Consider the following 19,476-nt stretch of genomic DNA (forward strand, 5'->3'; position numbering starts at 1 on the left):
GTGGTACATATATACAATGTAATATTACTCAGCAATAAAAAGGAATGAAATTGGGTCATTTGTTGAGACGTGGATGCATCTAGAGACTGTCATACAGAGTGAAATAAGTCAGAAAGAGAAAAACAAATATCGTATATTAATGCATATATGTGGAACCTAGAAAATGGTACAGATGAACTGGTTTGCAGAGCAGAAACTGAGACACAGAAGTAGAGAAAAAAAGTATGGACACCAAGGGGGGAAAGCGGCACGGGTTGGGAGTGGTGGTGTGATGAACTGGGAGATTGGGATTGACATGTATAGACCGATGTGTATAAAATGGATGACTAATAAGAAAAAAAAAAAAATATATATATATATATATATATTTTAAAAAAAAAGAAAACACAAGCAACCCGAGCTCATTCAAATTACTAACAATGAAGGAGAAATATTACTAAAAGTAGGAAGTAAACAAAAATTTTAAGTACTAAATTCTTACATGATTTTAAATTTAATTGTAATAAATTGATTATAATTATTATAGCTGTTTCTTATTTACACTTTCAGGCGTGGTGCTCAAGTTGATTCCATACAGTACTGTATTTTATATAAGCTTTACAACAGAATCATTAAGTAGATACTAACATCATGCGGGTGGAGGTGGGGTGGGGTGGGCATCAGGGCTCACAGACATTCAACCACTTGTTTAAGTTAGCAAATGAAGAAGTTGGGACCTGGGGCTTCCCTGGTGGCACAGTGGTTAAGAATCCACCTGCCAATGCAGGGGACACGGGTTCGAGCCCTGCTCCGGGAAGATCCCACATGTCGCGGAGCAACTAAGCCTGTGCGCCACAACTACTGAGCCTGCACTCTAGAGCCCGCGAGCCACAACTACTGAGCCCACATGCTACAACTACTGAAGCCCACACGCCTAGAGCCCGTGCTCCGCAACGAGAGAGGCCACCGCAATGAGAGGCCTGCGCACCACGGCAAGGAGGGGCCCGTGTTCACCACAACTATAGAGGGCCCGCGCACAGCAATGACGACCCAACACAGCCAAAAATAAATTAATTAATTAAATACATTTTAAAAAAAGCTGGGACCTGAACTCAGGTTTGTTTGACCCAAAGCCCATGTTATCAACCATTACACTAGACTGCCTTCCCTAACTAAATTGGGTGGATATAAGCAATCAGATCCAAGATAATGTTGCTTTTGAAAAAGTATTTTGGGACATCTTGAGATCAGTAATCTCTTCTGAAAAGAACTGCCCCAGAAAAGCCTAGCATTATTTGCAGGAAGTGATTAGCAACCCTGTGAAGAAAGGTTATTTATCATGTTTACTGTAGTCTTTGGTTCTGAAACATCAAAGTGTGTCCTACCTGGGCAGCCTCATAAGTGATGGTCTTGGTCTCAGTGTGGACTATAGGGACGTCTTTGGTTGGAATTTCACTTTTCACAGCATTGGCAGTGTCTGAGATGGTGACGGTCTGAGTCTTCACCAGGGGAGGCTGTGAAGCAGTAAAGAAACAGAGTTACCGGAGTCTTCTGAAGGCTGTGGAGAACTAACCTTCTGACATTGAGCTGATCAAAGTGATTGCTCTAATCAAGCGAAGGGCTAGTTCAATCTTTGCCCAAGACTTGGACACTATTCCAAAGTAGCCCTGACAAGGTGTCAAATCATGAAAGATATTAAAGAACAGCATTACGATAATCACTTTCATATGCTTAATGGAAAGCTATGATATCAGACAGTTACGATTGGTGATACAAAACACTTCAGACTGACCTTCAGAATTTGAATATAAAACTACTTGCCAAATAGCACTCACTTTTGTTTGTCCTTGTGACTGTACCATTAAAATTAAGAAAATCAGCCACATTTCCTCCCCTATGTACAAATGGTACATGAAATAGCAGTGACATCGGAACACATTACCCTGGAATTCATTAACTTCTTTCAAATCAATGTCAGACATTCACTTTGGAGTTATTGAAAAGAAACAGTATTTGGAAAACTGGAGAGAAAATAATCAGTTCTACCACCACCTGGTGATTAATCTCAGAATTTCAGAAGAATGAACATCAGCGAAATACCAAAGGTTTCTTGTCCATCAGCTCACCTTCCCCAAGACTATAAATCACCCTAAAACTACCATTTGATTGTGGTAAAGTTAATTACGGCCATCCACCTTAGCATAGGAGATTAGTACCTACAATCATGGAAGCTCCCGTGAGCGGGGTCAGTGGGAGTGGTGGGCTGTGCTATGTGGCTGCAATACACAAAAAATTATTTGGGGCCTGACTCCTTATTTAAAAAGTCAGTTACCCCTTGTAATTAAGAGTATGTGAATTTTTTGAGCAGTGTCTCAGAACACTGAGGGCTCCTCATCACAGAAGTCTCAGAAATTCACCTCTTTACACAGACCATACTTGAGCAAGGAAAAGAGGAACATACTTACACCAGCTTCATAAAGATAAACAGCTGGAGTTTACCCCCAAGAGTTTTGTTAAGTCAACAGGGGAGAGAGCATTTCTAGCCTTGGTGTTAGTGACTCTGAATAAATTTCTTTGTAGTAATCAAGGACTTCAATTTTATTCTGTGATTTTGAAAAAAAGCCAAGAGGCTACTACCCTCACCACTGCCACCACCACCACCTCCTCCACAGAATAGATTCTGGCCCTCTCCCAAAGTGAGTCATTAGATCTGCACGACTGAATCAGTTACTACCTGGAAACTTCGAATGAGGGTGGGGAACTGGTTACCCACACGAGAGTCAAGAAATGATCCATTTTGCTCTCCAACAGGCTCTCCTGGTATAACATGTTCTTCACTACTCTCTGCTTTTTTTTCAGCAAGTTGCAGCTGAGAGGAAGCTGGTGATATTGAGGACTTTAAGGCACTGGCCTGTTCCTCCACTCCTACACATTCCCCACTTGGACCTCTCGACATTTCCTTAATATCAAGATAGCCAGTTGCCCCCTGCTCCTTCTCTTCCGTCTCCTTGCTGCTTATGGAGAGGGAGCCAAAGTCAAAGTTTTGTGGAGACTCCAACGGGGTAGTCATTTGGCTCTTACTAGGAATTATTGAATGCTTGGGGCCCTCCCATTCAGAGTCAGGGTTGGTAGATGGCCCCTTGGTCATGGCAGCCACCTCCTCTGTGCGAATGTCATTTATATTCTACAAATGAATGAACACATACAAAAGCAAGATTAGGAATTAGTGGGGAATACAGTGAACTCTGAGAATCAGCAATGATTTCTAAGAGGCCTCAAAAATATTAATACTGGGCTTCCCAGGCGGTACAGTGGTTGAGAGTCTGCCTGCCGATGCAGGGGACGCGGTTTTATGCCCCAGTCCGGGAAGATCCCGCATGCCGCCGAGCAGCTGGGCCCATGAGCCATGGCCGCTGAGCCTGCGCGTCCGGAGCCTGTGCTCCGCAACGGGAGAGGCCACAACAGTGAGAGGCCCGCGTACGGCAAAAAAAAAAAAAAAAAAATTAATACTAATATAAACCAAGAATCTTAACTCCTGAGGTGGTCAAAAGGAAGAATTACTGTTCACTAAACATGTCAGCAGCTTAAGTGATTCCAACCTCATTTTGGTCATATTTCTACAACATGGTTAATCTGAGAAACGATTTCGATGTGCCTCATATAGTACCAAGCACTTCATATTACAAGCACTTCGTATTACTATGGTGTTCTCTGTATAACACATACTCTTCATACTTAGAGGAGTCACTATTCCTAAATACCTAACTCATTACTAGGCACAGGACACAATGCAATTTATCAGTCAATAAAACATATTCTTGAGGAGTCTGATCAGATTGAAAAATATTCCACATATCTCCAAGCCATATGTATCATCATGCTGGCCCATAATGGAGAAGCTAAAATCTAGACTTTGGTTGGCAGAGATATGGAAATTGAGTACATCCAGCACAGACTTAATCCAATCATCGTCAAAGAATTAACTATAATATCAAAAATAGTGAAACATTTCTTTGTAAACAGAATAAATGCAACTGAGCAGCTGAGAAGTATTTCTCCACAGATGAATGACATATCTCCAACCCCTAAGAGAAATAAATCCTGGAAACACAGAGTTCCCTCCTGGGCTAAATGCCTCACATCACAGGGAAAATAGATCTAAAATAAGAACTTTCAAGAGAATGTGGAGAGAAGATAACATCACAGTAGACCTACTCCTAAAGTTTAAAGAAAGGTGCTGTGGGTGGAAGAAAAGTAGGAATTCACACTATTAGGAAAAGAATAGGAACCATTTGAGAAATGAACACTCTAATAGAAACCAAATGTCAGGAAAATCTGCATGTGCTCACCAGAGAGCTGTACATAAGCCACTTAGGTCTGAAATTTTGGTAAGATCAATTTACCATATTACATGCTTGCCATAAAGGAACTTAACAGAAAAGGACTCTTTTAAAAAGGTGTTCCTAGAGTAGATGACGTACGCTAGGAGCAGCCTACACATTTTAGTGCTCATATCACACTACACATATTATACTTCTTAAAAAATCGCTGCTGCTCCTTAAGTTGTAAAACAGCCTACATTTTGATGAATATAAACCAGTGGCCAAGAAAGGTAAGAAAAGATGCACTGCACTCAAGAACTCCAGGCCAGCCTTACTTCTAAAACAGTCAACTCAAGAGCATCTCAAAGTGGTACAAGTTGAACTCACATTAGGCAGGTCTTTCACTGACTGATCATGAATATTACTTAGCACATGAAAAGGTGGAATTGAGAGATGACAAGAGAAACTGTCTCTGTCTGCAGATGTATCAGAGATACATAAACTACTATACATAAACTACATACTAAGGGTATATGAATTTCCTTGTGTTTAAAATGAGAGTAATACTTGGTTTGGCTCACAGGGTTCTGAAGATCAAATACAATAATATATATGAAAGCATGTAAATTCTGTAACTGTCAATTACCATTAGATTCACTTAATTCAATCAACATTACCTGAGCACCTATAATAGGCTAGGGCCTGGAGGACACTAGAATGAGTTTGTTGTTATGTTATTAACACACTGTACTACTTTCTAGGGCACTTATCTCACCATTTCTTTTGAGTCAGACAAGCTGCTATGGAGCTGCCCAAAAATAGACCAGCTGGTAATAAACAAACAGGCTTTCTCAAATTGCTATATGCTAGCGCTAGCGCTGTGAATAGCATATCTCCACCCACTCACATGGAGAGGCACTTCATGGCTTCTCCAAATAATTCTGTCACAAATGAGAAGGCTGATTAATAACCAGGGGAATACCTAAGATAATCAAGTAAGAGCCAATTTTATACCAGTCTGCTCAAGTGATAAGTAGTGGTCTGTCATCAAGAAGTCATTTGTGAATTAAACGTTGCTTAGGCCAGCACCACCTGGCCCAAAGTTGCCTACTGCTGAGTAAAATTAGATAGATCAATCATGTTTTTCAAAGCAGGAACAGACGAGACCAAGGGTAAAAGCTGTAGCCACAGTAATATCAATTCAGCAAATATTTACTGATCACCTAATATGTATTAGTCACTGGAAATAAAAGGAAAACTGATAACAGTTGGGTTGGATTACCACTTAGAACACTCCCACATATGGTCAAATCAGCCGCTCCAGTTGGCTCTGTTGTCCAGATCTCTTGGACAACACAGCCAACTACTTACTGGACACTCTCCCAGGCATATGGAACACAATATGCCCCAAACTAAACTCATCTATTCCACTTTAATATCTCCCTTATCTGTCTACTCTTCTCTATTCCCACACTTACTATCTTCATTCAGGCTCTAATAGTGCCTCACCCCACTTACTACTAATGCCCTAAACAATTTTTTTTCTTTTCTTTCTTCCTTCCTTCTTTCTCACCTCAAACCTTCCCTGAACACATCCTATATTCTGTCATGAAAATATTTATTTCTAAAATGAAACATTGAGAATTCCATTTTTCAGGTTAAAATCCTTCAGTGGTTCTTCATTGCCTTCTGGATAAAGTTCAGGTCCTTTATTAAAACATAGAAAATACTTTAAAATATGACTCCTACCTCTCTCTCCAGCTTCACCTTGCTATAACTTCACATACATCCTTCTCTCCATTAATTCAAGACAATTTGCAGTTCCTAGAACAGAGCATGCTTTCTTTTGTCCCCGTGCCTTTGTCAATATCGTATTGTTCCTTCTGCCTGCAAGTCCATACTCAGCTCAGGTCAGTTCTTCTAGAAGTTTCCCCCAACTGCCTAAAGTACATTTAGATACCATGCCTCTTTTGTTCCCGTTGTACCCTGTCATTATTGGTTTACTCATCTGTCTTTTCCATTAGACTGATAAGAACTTGTTATGTTTCTTAGCTCTGTTAATCTCTCTTGCACAGTTTTTGGCACGTAATAGATGTTCAGTAAAAACTTGCTGAAATTATACCAAATAAATCCAGGAACCCTAAGAACTGCTTTGACTTGTGCTATTCAAAAATTAAAAAGGCTTGGGACTTCCCTGGTGGTGCAGCGGTTAAAAATTCGCCTGCCAATATAGGGGACAGGGGGGTTTGAGCCCTGGTACGGGAAGATCCCACATGCTGCAGAGCAACTAAGCCCGTGCGCCACAACAACTGAGCCTGCGCTCTAGAGTCTGTGAGCCACAACTACTGAGCCCGTGTGCCACAACTACTGAAGCCTGCGCACCTAGAGCCCATGCTCCGCAACAAGAGAAGACATCGCAATGAGAAGCTCACACACTGCAATGAAGAGTTAGCTCCTGCTCGCTGCAACTAGAGAAAGCCCACATGCGTCAACGAAGACCCAAGGCAGCCAAAAATAAAAAATTAATTAATTAAATTAATTAAAAAAAAAAAAACCCAGAGATGCTCTTTCAAAAAAAAAAAAAATTGAAAAGGCTTGTTTACAAAGAACATAAGAAGTGGCCCACTTGACCAGACCAGCATTCTGGTCCAGCATTCTATCTCCTACATCAGTAAAATAAGAGGAAAACTAACATTATTGCATGTTCACTGTGTGACAGTCACTCTAACATGTTTTCTCATTTACTTTTTCACAACCTCACTATGAGGTAGTCACTATCTCTATTTTATAGATGAAGAAATGGAGAGGGTAAGCAAGTCAGACTTAGGAAGTGATGGAACTAGGATTTAAACTAAGGTCAGTGTTTGATTCAAAAGCCCATTTCTTCCCATGGCAAAAGAAAGTATCTCAAGTAGGCCCAAAGGACATGTCCTATTATGTTCAAAAGAATATACACTAAACCTGACTATTCTTTTGGGAAGCACAAAGTTGTCCAAAGTCCTTAGCAGAGTCTGGTTTTAGTGGCCGACACCATACTTTGAAATATAAGGAGAAGGCTGTAAAGCCAGAAGAAAAGATTGGGTCAAAAAGAAGATCTAAAATCCCCATGACATAAGACACCCACAATTTGGCATCTAACGTGAGTGAGGAATTTTAACTGACAGTGCTGTGCCTTTGGCTATGACCATCAGCATGGACCACTGGATTATATAAGATTCTGCACAGCTGCATATACCAAACTGGCCTGGAAAATTTAAAGGGATCTTCTCAAGGATATGAATAAATATATGACTGCGTCTGCACCACCCACAGTGACAGATAAAATTGAGATCTGATGTGTTGCTTGTCTGGCCTGATGCAGGATCTATAAGAAGGATGCTACAATACAAAGACCAGTTGCCTGTATAAAGTACCACAAGGCTGTCTAGTTGGTTTCAAGAATATGAAAAGGGGGACTTCCCTGGCGGCGTAGTGGTTAAGAATCTGCCTGCCAATTCAGCGGACACGGGTTCGATCCCTGGTCTGGGAAGATCCCACATGCCGTGGAGCAACTAAGCCCGTGCCTCACAACTACTGAGCCTGTGCTCTAGAGCCCCTGAGCCACAACTACTGAGCCCGTGCGCCACATTCTCATTGTAATGAGAAGCCCGTGCACCGCAACAAAAGAGTAGCCCCCGCTCACCACAACTAGAGAAAGCCTGTGCTCAGCAATGAAGACCCAAGGCAGCCAAAAATTAATTAATTAGTTAAATATTTAATAAAAGAATATGAGAAGGAAGAATGTTAGACCAATATTTAAGTGAGCAGGAACATTATTTGATTGAAAATTCTCAATTTTACTTAAAACGTCAATGGTTCCTGCTAAGTATGATAATTCAGAAATCAAGAGATTTTTTTTTTTCCCCTAAAGGCTTTCTCTTGAAAATGACTTATTCAAATGGATTATGTCACAGGATCATCAAATCCTGAGTATGTATGTGACTTTGTGAGTTATAAATAACCTCTCCCTTGACTTAGGGATTACAGATATTAAGAGCAGGATATGGGTGTTTTATAGGTATTTTGCTGCTACTCCATTAAATGCAATCCAGAGTCTTTCGTTTTAGGTTATTTTTGAAGGAAGGGATTTATATATTTGAAGAGACTATTAAGAGAAGTACAGTTATGCTGACAAGACTCTCTTATCCTATAAGCAACACAATGAAAATAAATCCTGAAAATCTTTCTAAAATTTTGCTACATAAGCAAGAGCCATATAAGTTTTTTTCTGGAGGGCCTATGTGGTAATTTTCCCCACACACATTTTGTCCTTGTTCCTTGCTTAATGAAGTCCAATTTTACCTTTAGATGGCAATAGGAAAACAATTCCTTTCTCTGTTAAAAAAAAAAGAAAAGAAAAGGAACCTGCTATTGTCTCATTTTAGCTTCCTATACATTAAAATCCTGGGTAGGCAGTTAAGGACCAAATGAAGAACAGCAGCTCTTTCCCTGCCAACCTTGTCATATGATTTCAGGGTCATACTTTCATTTCAGGACCATGATTAGATTGTTGGAATAAGGGAAGAAGGCAAAAATGCTAACTTCAAAGACTAAATCCCCCTCTTAATAATATATGCTATGTTTTATTTCTTGCCAATTTAAAAATTATATTTTCCAATGTGTGTAATTATATACATGAAAAAGATGTCAAGGTATACTAAAATATCAGTAGGGGTAGGACTGCAAATAATTTAATTTCTTTCTTTGTGTTTTTCTGTATTTCCCAACCTTTTTAAAATGAATATGCATTACCTTTGTAATAAAAATGCTATTAAATAATTTTCCTTATGCAGGCTTTTACACGGGTTTCCTAATGAAGTGGTCTGTAAAACCCGAAGAGTCTGGTAAACAATTTATGAAGGAAGTGCTGATAAATCCTTAATATACTCCAAGCCTTTGAAAACAGTTAAAAATAAACCTTAATCGTTTCCTAAATGAAAAAGTAGTTAATGGAAAGAATGATAAGAAATGTCAGTAACTGGTAAGTAGTATAAAAATTCTCTTTTATATGGAGAATGTAATATAAAACTGTAGTAATTTAGTGAGTGGATTTTGAAAGTCAAAGTCAAGGATGATGGACAATCTATCTGAGTGGAGAAGAAATAGCTCAAATTTAAGGTGTAGCTTCATTACATTTTGTTTAATGCTTTCTGATTTAGAAATGGCAGGGATATTCTCAGGAATATGACTAAAAATATGGTTGTATCTGTGAGTTGTCACAGAGTTTCTGTGCATTTCTTATTAGACATCTGCTTCTGAAACAGTAAAGACACTTAAGGAAAATTATCACTCTCTTGCCAAAGTCATGCTAGCAACTGGGAATATAAAATATTAAAGTGTCCAAGACCTGATTTGAACATTAACTCTAGATTAGTGATATAGACTATAGATAAACACTATCATACTTCACATCAGAATGCTTTATATTCCTTGTGTGTGTGTGGTTTTTTGTTTGTTTGTTTTGGCTGAGTGCCCTACACCTCAGGCTGAGACCTTCTTTTACTGAAATTAAGTATAAGACAGCAGAATGAAATGACCAAATTCAATAAAGAGTTGTTTAATTGCCACCTCAGAAGAGAATCCTCTTTTAGGTGCTTTTGAGATAAATAAAAGAAGGCAGTGATCCATTTTCCAGGGTACTTAGATTTAGCTGAATGAAGGTATTAACAATGATATGTACAGATAGCAGTTACACATATCTGCATAATAAACTTAGGGCTGTGTGGTGGTTGGGCAATGGTGGAACCCTGGGGAGAAAGCAAACTTTTATCAGAGCTGGTCAGTAAGCGTAATTACAGTGTCTTGTTATTTTTTGTGCCTTCTCAGGTATTATAACATTACACTAAACACTGGAATAAGCCAGTCAACAATGTTACTGAGTCCACCATTAGCAGAATTAGACAGCTGACAGGACAATTTTAAAAGAAGGAAGAAAATACAGTGATATCAGTTACAAAGCTAACTTCTAATGAGAGTCTTGCAATCAATATATGTTTAATATTAAGTTTTCAGGAAAACCCTTTTCCTTTTTTCCTTCATATTCTACTCAGTATTTTCAAAGATCTATTTTTAGAATATCTGTGAAAATTTTATCATCATATATATATGCATGTTTAAACAGACATTATAGACAAATTAATAAATATGGGTTTTCTTACTTGCTGAAATTATACAAGACAAATTTTAAGAGAAGGGCAATTAACATGCTAAGGTGACATTTTATTTTATCAAAATGACTAAATTGAGAAGCAGGAAACACAAATGATGACTGCAAAAGAATTTTCTTAGTTTGGCCAGACCAAAATACAAATTCTCTCACTAAATTACAGAAATATCCTGTCTTAACCCACTTTCCCAGTGCCATCTTAAATAGTCTCAAACATTCCCTTCCAAATCAGCAAGAGTTTCACTTTTACATAAATATACTTAGAGGCTCGAGCACAGAAAACCAAAAATACTTTCTTTGATGAAGAACAAATAATTATTAGAATTATAAAATGTCATTTGGTTTGATGACAAGGTGTTTTTGGTTTGTTTGCTTTTGGACACCAATCTAATTTTCCTCAGACCTGGTACTTGAGGTTTGATTTAATTAATGTGAATTTGAACTATTGATCTATTTAAATATCCCCAATAAATACATAAAGGAAACAACTATTTTCTTCTAAAAAATTCAATTCTTTTTATTGAATGATTTTTAAACCAGGAACCAGATTATCCCCAAGGCCAAACAAAAGCCCTGAGACTCTCTGTCTCAACAATAGGAAAGACCTCATTTCTTACTCCCATCTTCTGGTTCCTACTGACTGAAAGATCCTATTTCAGGTTCTGGGACATTCTGTGAAACAACCTGAGGGATTTAAGGCAAGTTAAGGGCAGTCCAGTATTAATAAACCAACTCATTAGTGGTTTGGGGATCTTAGAGCACCATTGTTAATACCTAGTTTTATAAGTCATTAGAGCCTCACAAATTCCAACCCTCTCCTTAATTCACTTTCTGTAACTTTCATCACATTTTCACTTGGGGACTAAGTGACTTAGGATATAGCTGTGTCATAACAGAATATCACTGGACTGAAACATGAAAGACCTGGATTTAGCTCCAGTTCTCTCACTTAAAAACTGCTTGTTCTTAAGTAGGTCCCTGAGCCGCTCTGAGACTCAATTTTATCACATAAAGCAAGAACACCACTACTGGGGCTTCCCTGGTGGTGCAGTGGTTGAGAGTCTGCCTGCCGATGCAGAGGACGTGGGTTCGTGCCCCGGTCTGGGAGGATCCCACATGCCGCGGAGCGGCTGGGCCCGTGGGCCATGGCCGCTGAGCCTGCGCGTCCGGAGCCTGTGCTCCGCAACGGGAGAGGCCACAGCAGGGAGAGGCCCGCGTACCGCAAAAAAAAAAAAAAAAAAAAAAAAGGAACACCACTACGTACCTGATATGGTTACTGTGAGGGTTAACTGTGCAGAGTGTTCAAACTGAGGTGCTAAGCAAATACTAGATATTATTTGTCATTATACTATATTTCTTAAAATATTACTTTTTGCAAAGAAACATGAACCAGAACCAGTCCTTATGGAAGTGTTTCTTGAGTATCCAAATTAGCCAACCCTATGGATTTAACTAAGGCTGGTCTTTCAGCTAAGCACGTTCTAAGCCAGGTTCTCACTATATTTTAGAGGACATCACCAGGTAGAACTTAGAAAAAAACTGTGATAGAAGATAAGACCTAAAATTGATACACTATGAGGATATTTAATATTTCTGAGCCAAGATTCTCATGAATAACACTGGATAGGCCATTTTTAATAGTTTTGAGAACATTTCTGATTAGTCACAAAATTTACAATCATTTTAAAGCTTAATAGATTTATTGCTGTTTCTAAGCCCAAAGCATATCTTTTTATGCTACGACCCACAGATTCTGCTTCCAGAAATTCCTAAATTTTCTGTAAAAAGAGACTCTGAGATTTAGCATACTATCTCTATAGTCACTTTACCCAATGGAACCCTAAATCCACCACATCTATTAAACTACCATTGGTTTTCACATTCTCTTCATTCTATTTTGCCATTCAATCAAGTAAACTGAGAGTTAGGACTAACCTTGGAAATACTGCTTAACGGTATGATCAACTCTGTAATGTCACCATCATCTTTGCAATGACTCTGTGGCCTACTGAAATGCAAATACTTCAGGGAAGGTTAATACATTAAACTTTTATCAGCGTTCCTGTATGTCAGGAAAAATGGGGGTTTGGGGATTCGTTAGGCTTATATAATTAAAAAAAATAAGTTTTGATAAGAAAAAAGGAGTGAGCAGAAGGTGGCAGTGGGATTAAAGGGGAGGGGTGTGCACAGACACACATACACCCACAGAGCACATTACCCTTGCTTTGCAAACCCCGTAAGAAATGCTTTGTACTGCAAATGCCCACAGAACCAGCAGGAATCGAGGTTATCTTGCTAAGCACAGAAGGAAGATACCCAGCAGAAGAGTCCAGCTCCTGGTTCTTAACTAAAGTAAACGATAAATATTACAGTCACTTAAATTATCAAGATGTATTTAAATAATACCCCCAAATGGTCTGCAACATGCAAACTAAAAAATGTAGTAGACTCCAATCCTGATAAGATCAGTTAATTGCGAGTGCTTTGTTTCCACATACTTCTCTCTAACAAAACATGGCAAGTTTATGTCTCAGCAAAGAATGGCTTTAAGTGCCTTGGGAAAAAGCTCTAAAAAGCGAAACACATGTCTTTATACATTTACTATATTATCGATATTTGTAATCTTATTCCTATTTTGAAAAATTAGTAATATCGGTGTTTCCCTTGGTTATAAAATAACGCTAGCCTGGTGATTTTTTTTTTAATTTGTTAAGTTAAAACAAATGCTTTTAAAGGGGCACTTGCAATAAGAGATAAATCAGATGTGGTAATGGCTTCTTTTGTAAAAGCCATGTGTAAACAGCACATAAAGATGACAGGTCAAGCAGCAGCAGCCCATTCTTCAGCCGAAAAAGGAAACAAACGAAGAAAGGAGAACAAAAATTACCAAAAAGAAAAACATCCCCTGGCCCCTCCACCCCCAAAACCTTCATAAATAATAGTTTTGATACACTTTCGGTGGAAAACTCACGTCAACTGGCAGTTTAGAAAAGGACATTAGAATCACAAATGCTCAAGATGGGGATAAACTAACAACAGAGTAACCACGTGGCTAGCAAAAGACGATTTTAAAATTCTATCTTTCCTCTCTAGTGTGTCATTCTTAATCATGCAATACATTTCTCTTCAGTCTAAATTTTCTCTCTTGGCTATATCTTCCCCTACATTTTTTTTTTTTTTAAATAAAGTTGCTATTCTACTGGTCCCTCCCTGGCTAGAAGTACATCCTTATAGTGCTCACTAGCTTCTCCACAAAACTTGAGCCATTTTCATTGTCCATTGCTATTCTCTGGCATATAAAAATTACATCTGGATAAAGGAGCTTACTTAGGAAGACACTGGCCTTTATTAAATTACGGTTGGTAAAATTGCCTATTGTACGAAAATCAAAATCATTCTATAATGCAGCCTTTTACAAATGCCAGCAAATGGAATTTGCCAATGACAACTATCCTTCAAACATAGTTTTCATCATTTCCTAAATAGTGCTGTTATTAGATTATCCCCAGAATAGGTGAATGTAAAAGCAAACAGCTGTAAAATCGGTGCCTGATGCAAAATTTTAACTATTAAATAATAGAAAATTTTGCCTTAACACTGCACTCACCAGCAAGGACTCCACAGATCAAATGAGTGTTCTCAAACCTGAATAGAGCTATAGAAATCAAAGTGATTGAGCATATATGAAAGGTTATACTAAACATGTCTAGGAGACCAGATGTGACCAGTCAAGTTTATTTCATTATACTAAGAAGGGTTGAGTTGAAGAGCTGAAGAGATGGAGATGGAAAGGAAGGGGCTACAACCAGCACAAAAACTCTGATCATTTAGTATGGAACACAATTTAATACACTTGGCAAGATTTCTCAGAAGTCCCAATTCCAAAAATGATTAAAGCCATAAGCACTTAAGGAAAATATTATATCCCAATTTGATATCTAGAAAATAGCACCTTGATTCCACAGAACTATATACAACAGAAAATGATGACTAGATATTAATTAGCTGTGTCTTCTCTTCCCCAAAAATCCTATAATAATGAAATGGTTTTCCATGTTAACATTTTCAATAAATTCCTAAAAGGAATGTGGCTTTGGAGAAACACTACAAAATTTTGTATTACTCAGACATGGCAACAAGGTACATACTTTGTGCTAGTAAACAGACCACTTCAAAATGTGGAGTGTTGGTTTTAAGTAATCACCTGGATGATACAACAGAATCTAGAACTGTGAGAATAAGATAAGAGATAAGGTTCACCAAGGTGAAGTAAGAGATTAAGCAGTGGACCTTCTGTTAATTCCACATTATAGGAGCAGCTCTCCTCATGCCCACACATCCACACCCACTCCATCCTCACTCTTCAATATGATCAGAGAGGCATTAATAACTACTAATTTGTAGAGTGCTTCCTTTTAAAACAAAACAAAACAAAACAAGACAAATTCAGCATATTAAAAATGCTTCTAACAGATGTGACAATTACATGTGTTATAGTGACTGGTTAAATGGGTTAGAAAAAAATTATTTTTAAAACTTCGTATAAATAAGTCAAATAGTTCCAAAGCTGGTTTAAAACATTAATATTCTCAGAAGTGAACGCATGTGAATAAGTTATCTCTGTTTTAGGACTGAGCATAAGACAATTACTGGGCCACACAAAAGAGTGAAAATATGGGAAAAACAAGAGAATTTTTCTAGAAAGACTGGCTGACAATATCTCTTGCTGATCTGCTGAAGCAGAGGTTCCTTCCCCCCCTTTTTTGGTAGTGGGTCTGTCTACGTGCAGCATTACTGACTCATTTCCTTAATGATTAGTAGTAACCAGAATCAGATTTGCAATAAGATTTATTCGTAATAATTTTACATATTAACAAAGCAAATAACATGAGAAAAATATCAAAGAAAGTGTTCCAAAAAGAGAAGTTCTTAGCAGATTTCTTTAGACTTAAATATCTTGCTCAACTGCTAATGGATAAACAATTTATTCAACCGTGAATCATAGCTAAAGGATCCTAGACCAGGGAGAAAGGAACATAGATTTAGGAATGTGTTAGAAAGCACCTCCCAAAGCTAATTACAGACCAAGGAACCCTCCAGAACACAACCAGTCAACTAGGGAGCAAAGACACCTCTGAAAGCACAGAACTTTATTTTATTCTGACTTCTTGGTAAATACTGCCCAAATCAGCCCTGAAGTAGGGAACTCCTCTCAGAGAAATCTTTATTTTGAAAGAGGAACCCTTCTAAAATGTTTCCCTTAGATGCCCAACCTTAAATTTATACACTATGGTGTACCAAAAATTTAGAGTGAAAATCTTCTTTACCATGTTCATTAGATATCTCTAAAACCCGGCTAAAGAGAAGGTGAATTTGGGAATTGTTTCTTTATTCCTTAGGGGGAGATAGAGGCAGACCCTTAAAAACCAAAAAGAACAAAGGGGTTAGCTGGATTTGTCGCTGAACATGTTAAGAGCACAGTTAACACAGAACAATTTGGAAGCTGACAGAGGCAGGCATGTTGTGGTGGTAAAGATATTTTAGATTATTGTTCAGGTGTGCCCTGGCTGCCAGATAAACAGGAATGAGTGCCTTGTCTTTTGTTTTCCATTTCTAATCATAAACAAGACCAAAAACACTTCAACACTGAATGAAGATGTTAAGATCTTGACTACAACTTTTCGAAACAGTACAAAGGCAGAAAATCTAACTGATCAGTTCTGTCTCTCTAGACCTATGTCGGGGGTCAGCAGCCTACAGCCAGCAGCCAAATCCAGCCCTTTCTTTGCTTCTGTACGGCTATGAGCTAAGAATGGTTTTACATTTTTAAATGGTTGGGAAAGAAATAGAAAAATATTTAGTGACACATACAAATTATATGGAACTCAGATTTCAGTGTCCACAAATAAAGTGTGACTGGAACATATTCATGTTTCTTTATTTATCGTCAATGCTGCTTTCACTCTACAATGGCAACGTTGAGTACTTTTGACAGAGACTATATGGACTGCAAAGCCTAAAATATTTATTATCTGGTCTTTTACAGAAAAAGTTTGTCAACCCCTGGTCTGAGATACAAAACTCTTGATACCACAAGAGTTTGATATATTTGGTGTTTTTATATCATATAAAACACAAGACAAATGTATCAAACTGCTCTCTGAAATGTATTTTAGATAAACGCAAAATGTCAAATAACAGGTTCTCTTCATGATATCACACTCCCAAGATGTATTTACACATATAAACAAGTACCCTGGTCTCGATAATACATTCTATAGTGAAAATAGTTGATTATTACTGTGGTAAATGGATAAGAGCTTTTAACTGAATCAAATTACAAGACATTAACAAGAGAGACTGACACCTATCATAGAAGTATACGTAGATTCTTTGAATAAACCAAGGACCATACTACAGGATTAATAGGAGAGACAGTGGCTTCCGGGCCATATATGGGTTTTTTGGGCTACCTGCATGTACTGATTGGGCACAGGGTGATTACTATGGCACGAACTTGTGTCCTAATACAAGAGATTCTAAGTGAAAAGTTAGACTTTATCTGCTACCATGTTACTAATTATTTAATTCAATTTAACAAATATTAATTATTCATTATATATCTGAGATACAAAGGTGTCTCTGGCAAACAAAGATAGATAAAACAAGGCTTCACACCTCAGAATCTCACAGTTTTGAGGAGACAGGCAGAACTAAAAGACATGGATTAACATTTCAAATTTTTAATATCACTTTTTCTAGTGGGGCTCTAAGTCAAAATCAGAATGTTAAACAGAAAGTAAGGTTCCATAACTGTATCATATCAAAGTGGTATAAATCAAATCATGTGAGGGCTATTATAGAGGATGTAAAGGTTAGCCAGGCTGTCAAGAGAAGGCAAGCAAACTTAGAATGCAGGCTCTGGTGGTATGCTGCTTCAGGATATAATGGCAATACAATCTTGTCAGCAGATTCTGGGCTACAGGAAGTTTCCAAAGCTACAAAAGTATCCCACCCCTCCCCCCCAACTCCTTTATCTGAAAAACAAACAAAAAACCCCAAGTGCCTGTGTGATCTATGAAGAAGCTAGGATTTCCAGGAATTCCAAAATGTTCTTTTAGAGAGGGCAAGTCATTGGGAAGGGACATAAAACTGAATAAACCATGGGGAAGCAACCAATGGGCAACGGAGCCAGAAAGAAAAAGAGCTGATAAAACAAGAAAAGCTAGAAAAAGAAAGGAAGAAAGCAGAAGGATAACATGCTAGGAGGAAGACTGGGACAGAACTGGATATCAGATGGTAAGTTACCTGAGGGCAAGAACTGTGACTAATTGCAACGTGAGAGTTACTTTTAACTATGGTGAAGACCTTATAATGTGGAAGATAGAAAATTCTTCAGAATGCCTCCATTAGAACCAAGAAGTGAAAGCTACAGGGAAACAGACTTTGACTTAATACATGAATGATTAATACCTAAAAATTTGGGATGTTGAAAGACATAATGTGCTATATCTTGGGAGATGTTTAATCACAGGCTGGGAGACCACTTGGTCTCTGAATCTCTAAATGATACTGTACAGAAGAATCAAGCATTGGAGGGGAGAGGAGTTGGATTGGGGGCCTATCCAATCCTAAAATTCTGATAATGCTGCCTCTTTGAAACCCATCCCTGCAATACATTGATTGCCCTAGAGGGCAATGAATAAAGAATGGATAGAGTAACCATGTTTTTCCTTTAATTCTTATTCTCTGTGTTTTGTTGAGATAGGATTCTATACAAATGGAGACTCTTCTTTAAAGAGACAGAATTAAACTGCATCCTTTATTGATTTGGGGGACCTGAAAAGATAGTTGGGACTCTATGCCTTCCCACCTCCTTTAATCTTTAAGATTAGATTTATTCTGTTATTTACCCCAAACAGCATTTTGACTATGATAAAGGGGAGGGCTACCCTCTAGGATATCAATCACAAAAGATTAGAAAAGCATTCCTAACGTAGATGTTTCCTCAACAATCTGTCATCTGTACATTTGGTTAGGCTATTATTAAAGTTATTTAGCTTTCAGCCTCTATTTCTGATCTGTGGGAGTAATAAACTACTCTGCTTTCTCTTCTCTTTATTTTTCAAGTTCTAGTATGAAAGGAATTTCGTTTACAACATGAAATACTCCATGAATTTGTAATCGCTGATCACAGCTACCCCTCTTCCTGTTCCAGCCTAACTTTATATGGCTTTCTTACTTTAACAACAACTTCTTAACCATTTCAGGTGTCCATTCGTAAGGTCCACACCAACATGTTTCTTTTTGCATCATGTTCTGATGCAGTAAAAAGGAGATCCAAGGGCATGAGGGATAACAGCAGCAGAAGTGAGCCAAGCTTACTGATACTATTCCCAACAGTGTAGAGGAGGCAGATTGAGTTATCCCACAGATAAGAATAAGGAGTTGTCTCCATTTCTACTACCAAAATTACAAGCAACAGGGCTCGTTTGAGTGCAGTGAAAAAAAGCAAAACTTCTATGTATAATAGAAGCAATATAATAGTCTTCCGCAATGTGATAGAAAATGCTGTAAAAAAGTTTGGGATTTTATAATTTCTATGAAGATGAACAGAAGAGAAGGAAACTTGGTAGAAAAGTTCTATATATCTTTACTATGCTCAATACTCTTGGCAAGAAAAAAGCAACATTGAGAAAGTGTCTCATATTATCTTTGAATTTTCTGTCTTCCTTTTGTAAATACATGATCACTAGGTAAAGCCTAAATATAAATTTTGATTGGTAATGCCTTCAAAAAATAACCAAACCTCTAATGCGTAGGATGTCTTATATGCTTTTCTATAAGAAATATTACAGTAGTGACTTTGGAATGTAGGAAGAAATGAATTGGCTTATATCCACAGAAATTTCAGAGTAAAACTTACAATAATATCTAATAGAAAGAAACGTACTAGGATCTAGGATGGCA

At 37.9% G+C, this 19,476-nt stretch overlaps 1 protein-coding gene across 26 annotated transcripts in view; it reads right to left on the bottom strand.

Annotated features, from left to right (window-relative positions):
* The window catches only part of EPB41 (erythrocyte membrane protein band 4.1), a 209,963-nt gene that overhangs the window by 29,587 nt on the left and 160,900 nt on the right, over positions 1 to 19,476 (bottom strand). For 16 of the 26 annotated variants that reach the window (XM_082863791.1, XM_082863807.1, XM_082863792.1 and 13 more), the window contains 2 exons: positions 2,714 to 3,163; positions 1,365 to 1,493 (listed from right to left, as the gene is read on the bottom strand). In XM_082863791.1, coding sequence (XP_082719917.1) covers positions 1,365 to 1,493; positions 2,714 to 3,163 — 579 coding nt within the window. The remainder of the gene's footprint in view (positions 1 to 1,364; positions 1,494 to 2,713; positions 3,164 to 19,476) is intronic. The other 10 variants (XM_082863788.1, XM_082863790.1, XM_082863789.1 and 7 more) reach the window with 2 other exon arrangements.

Source organism: Leucopleurus acutus (assembly GCF_964270905.1).
Source record: "Leucopleurus acutus genome assembly, chromosome: 2".
NCBI classification, from domain to species: Eukaryota; Metazoa; Chordata; class Mammalia; order Artiodactyla; family Delphinidae; genus Leucopleurus; species Leucopleurus acutus.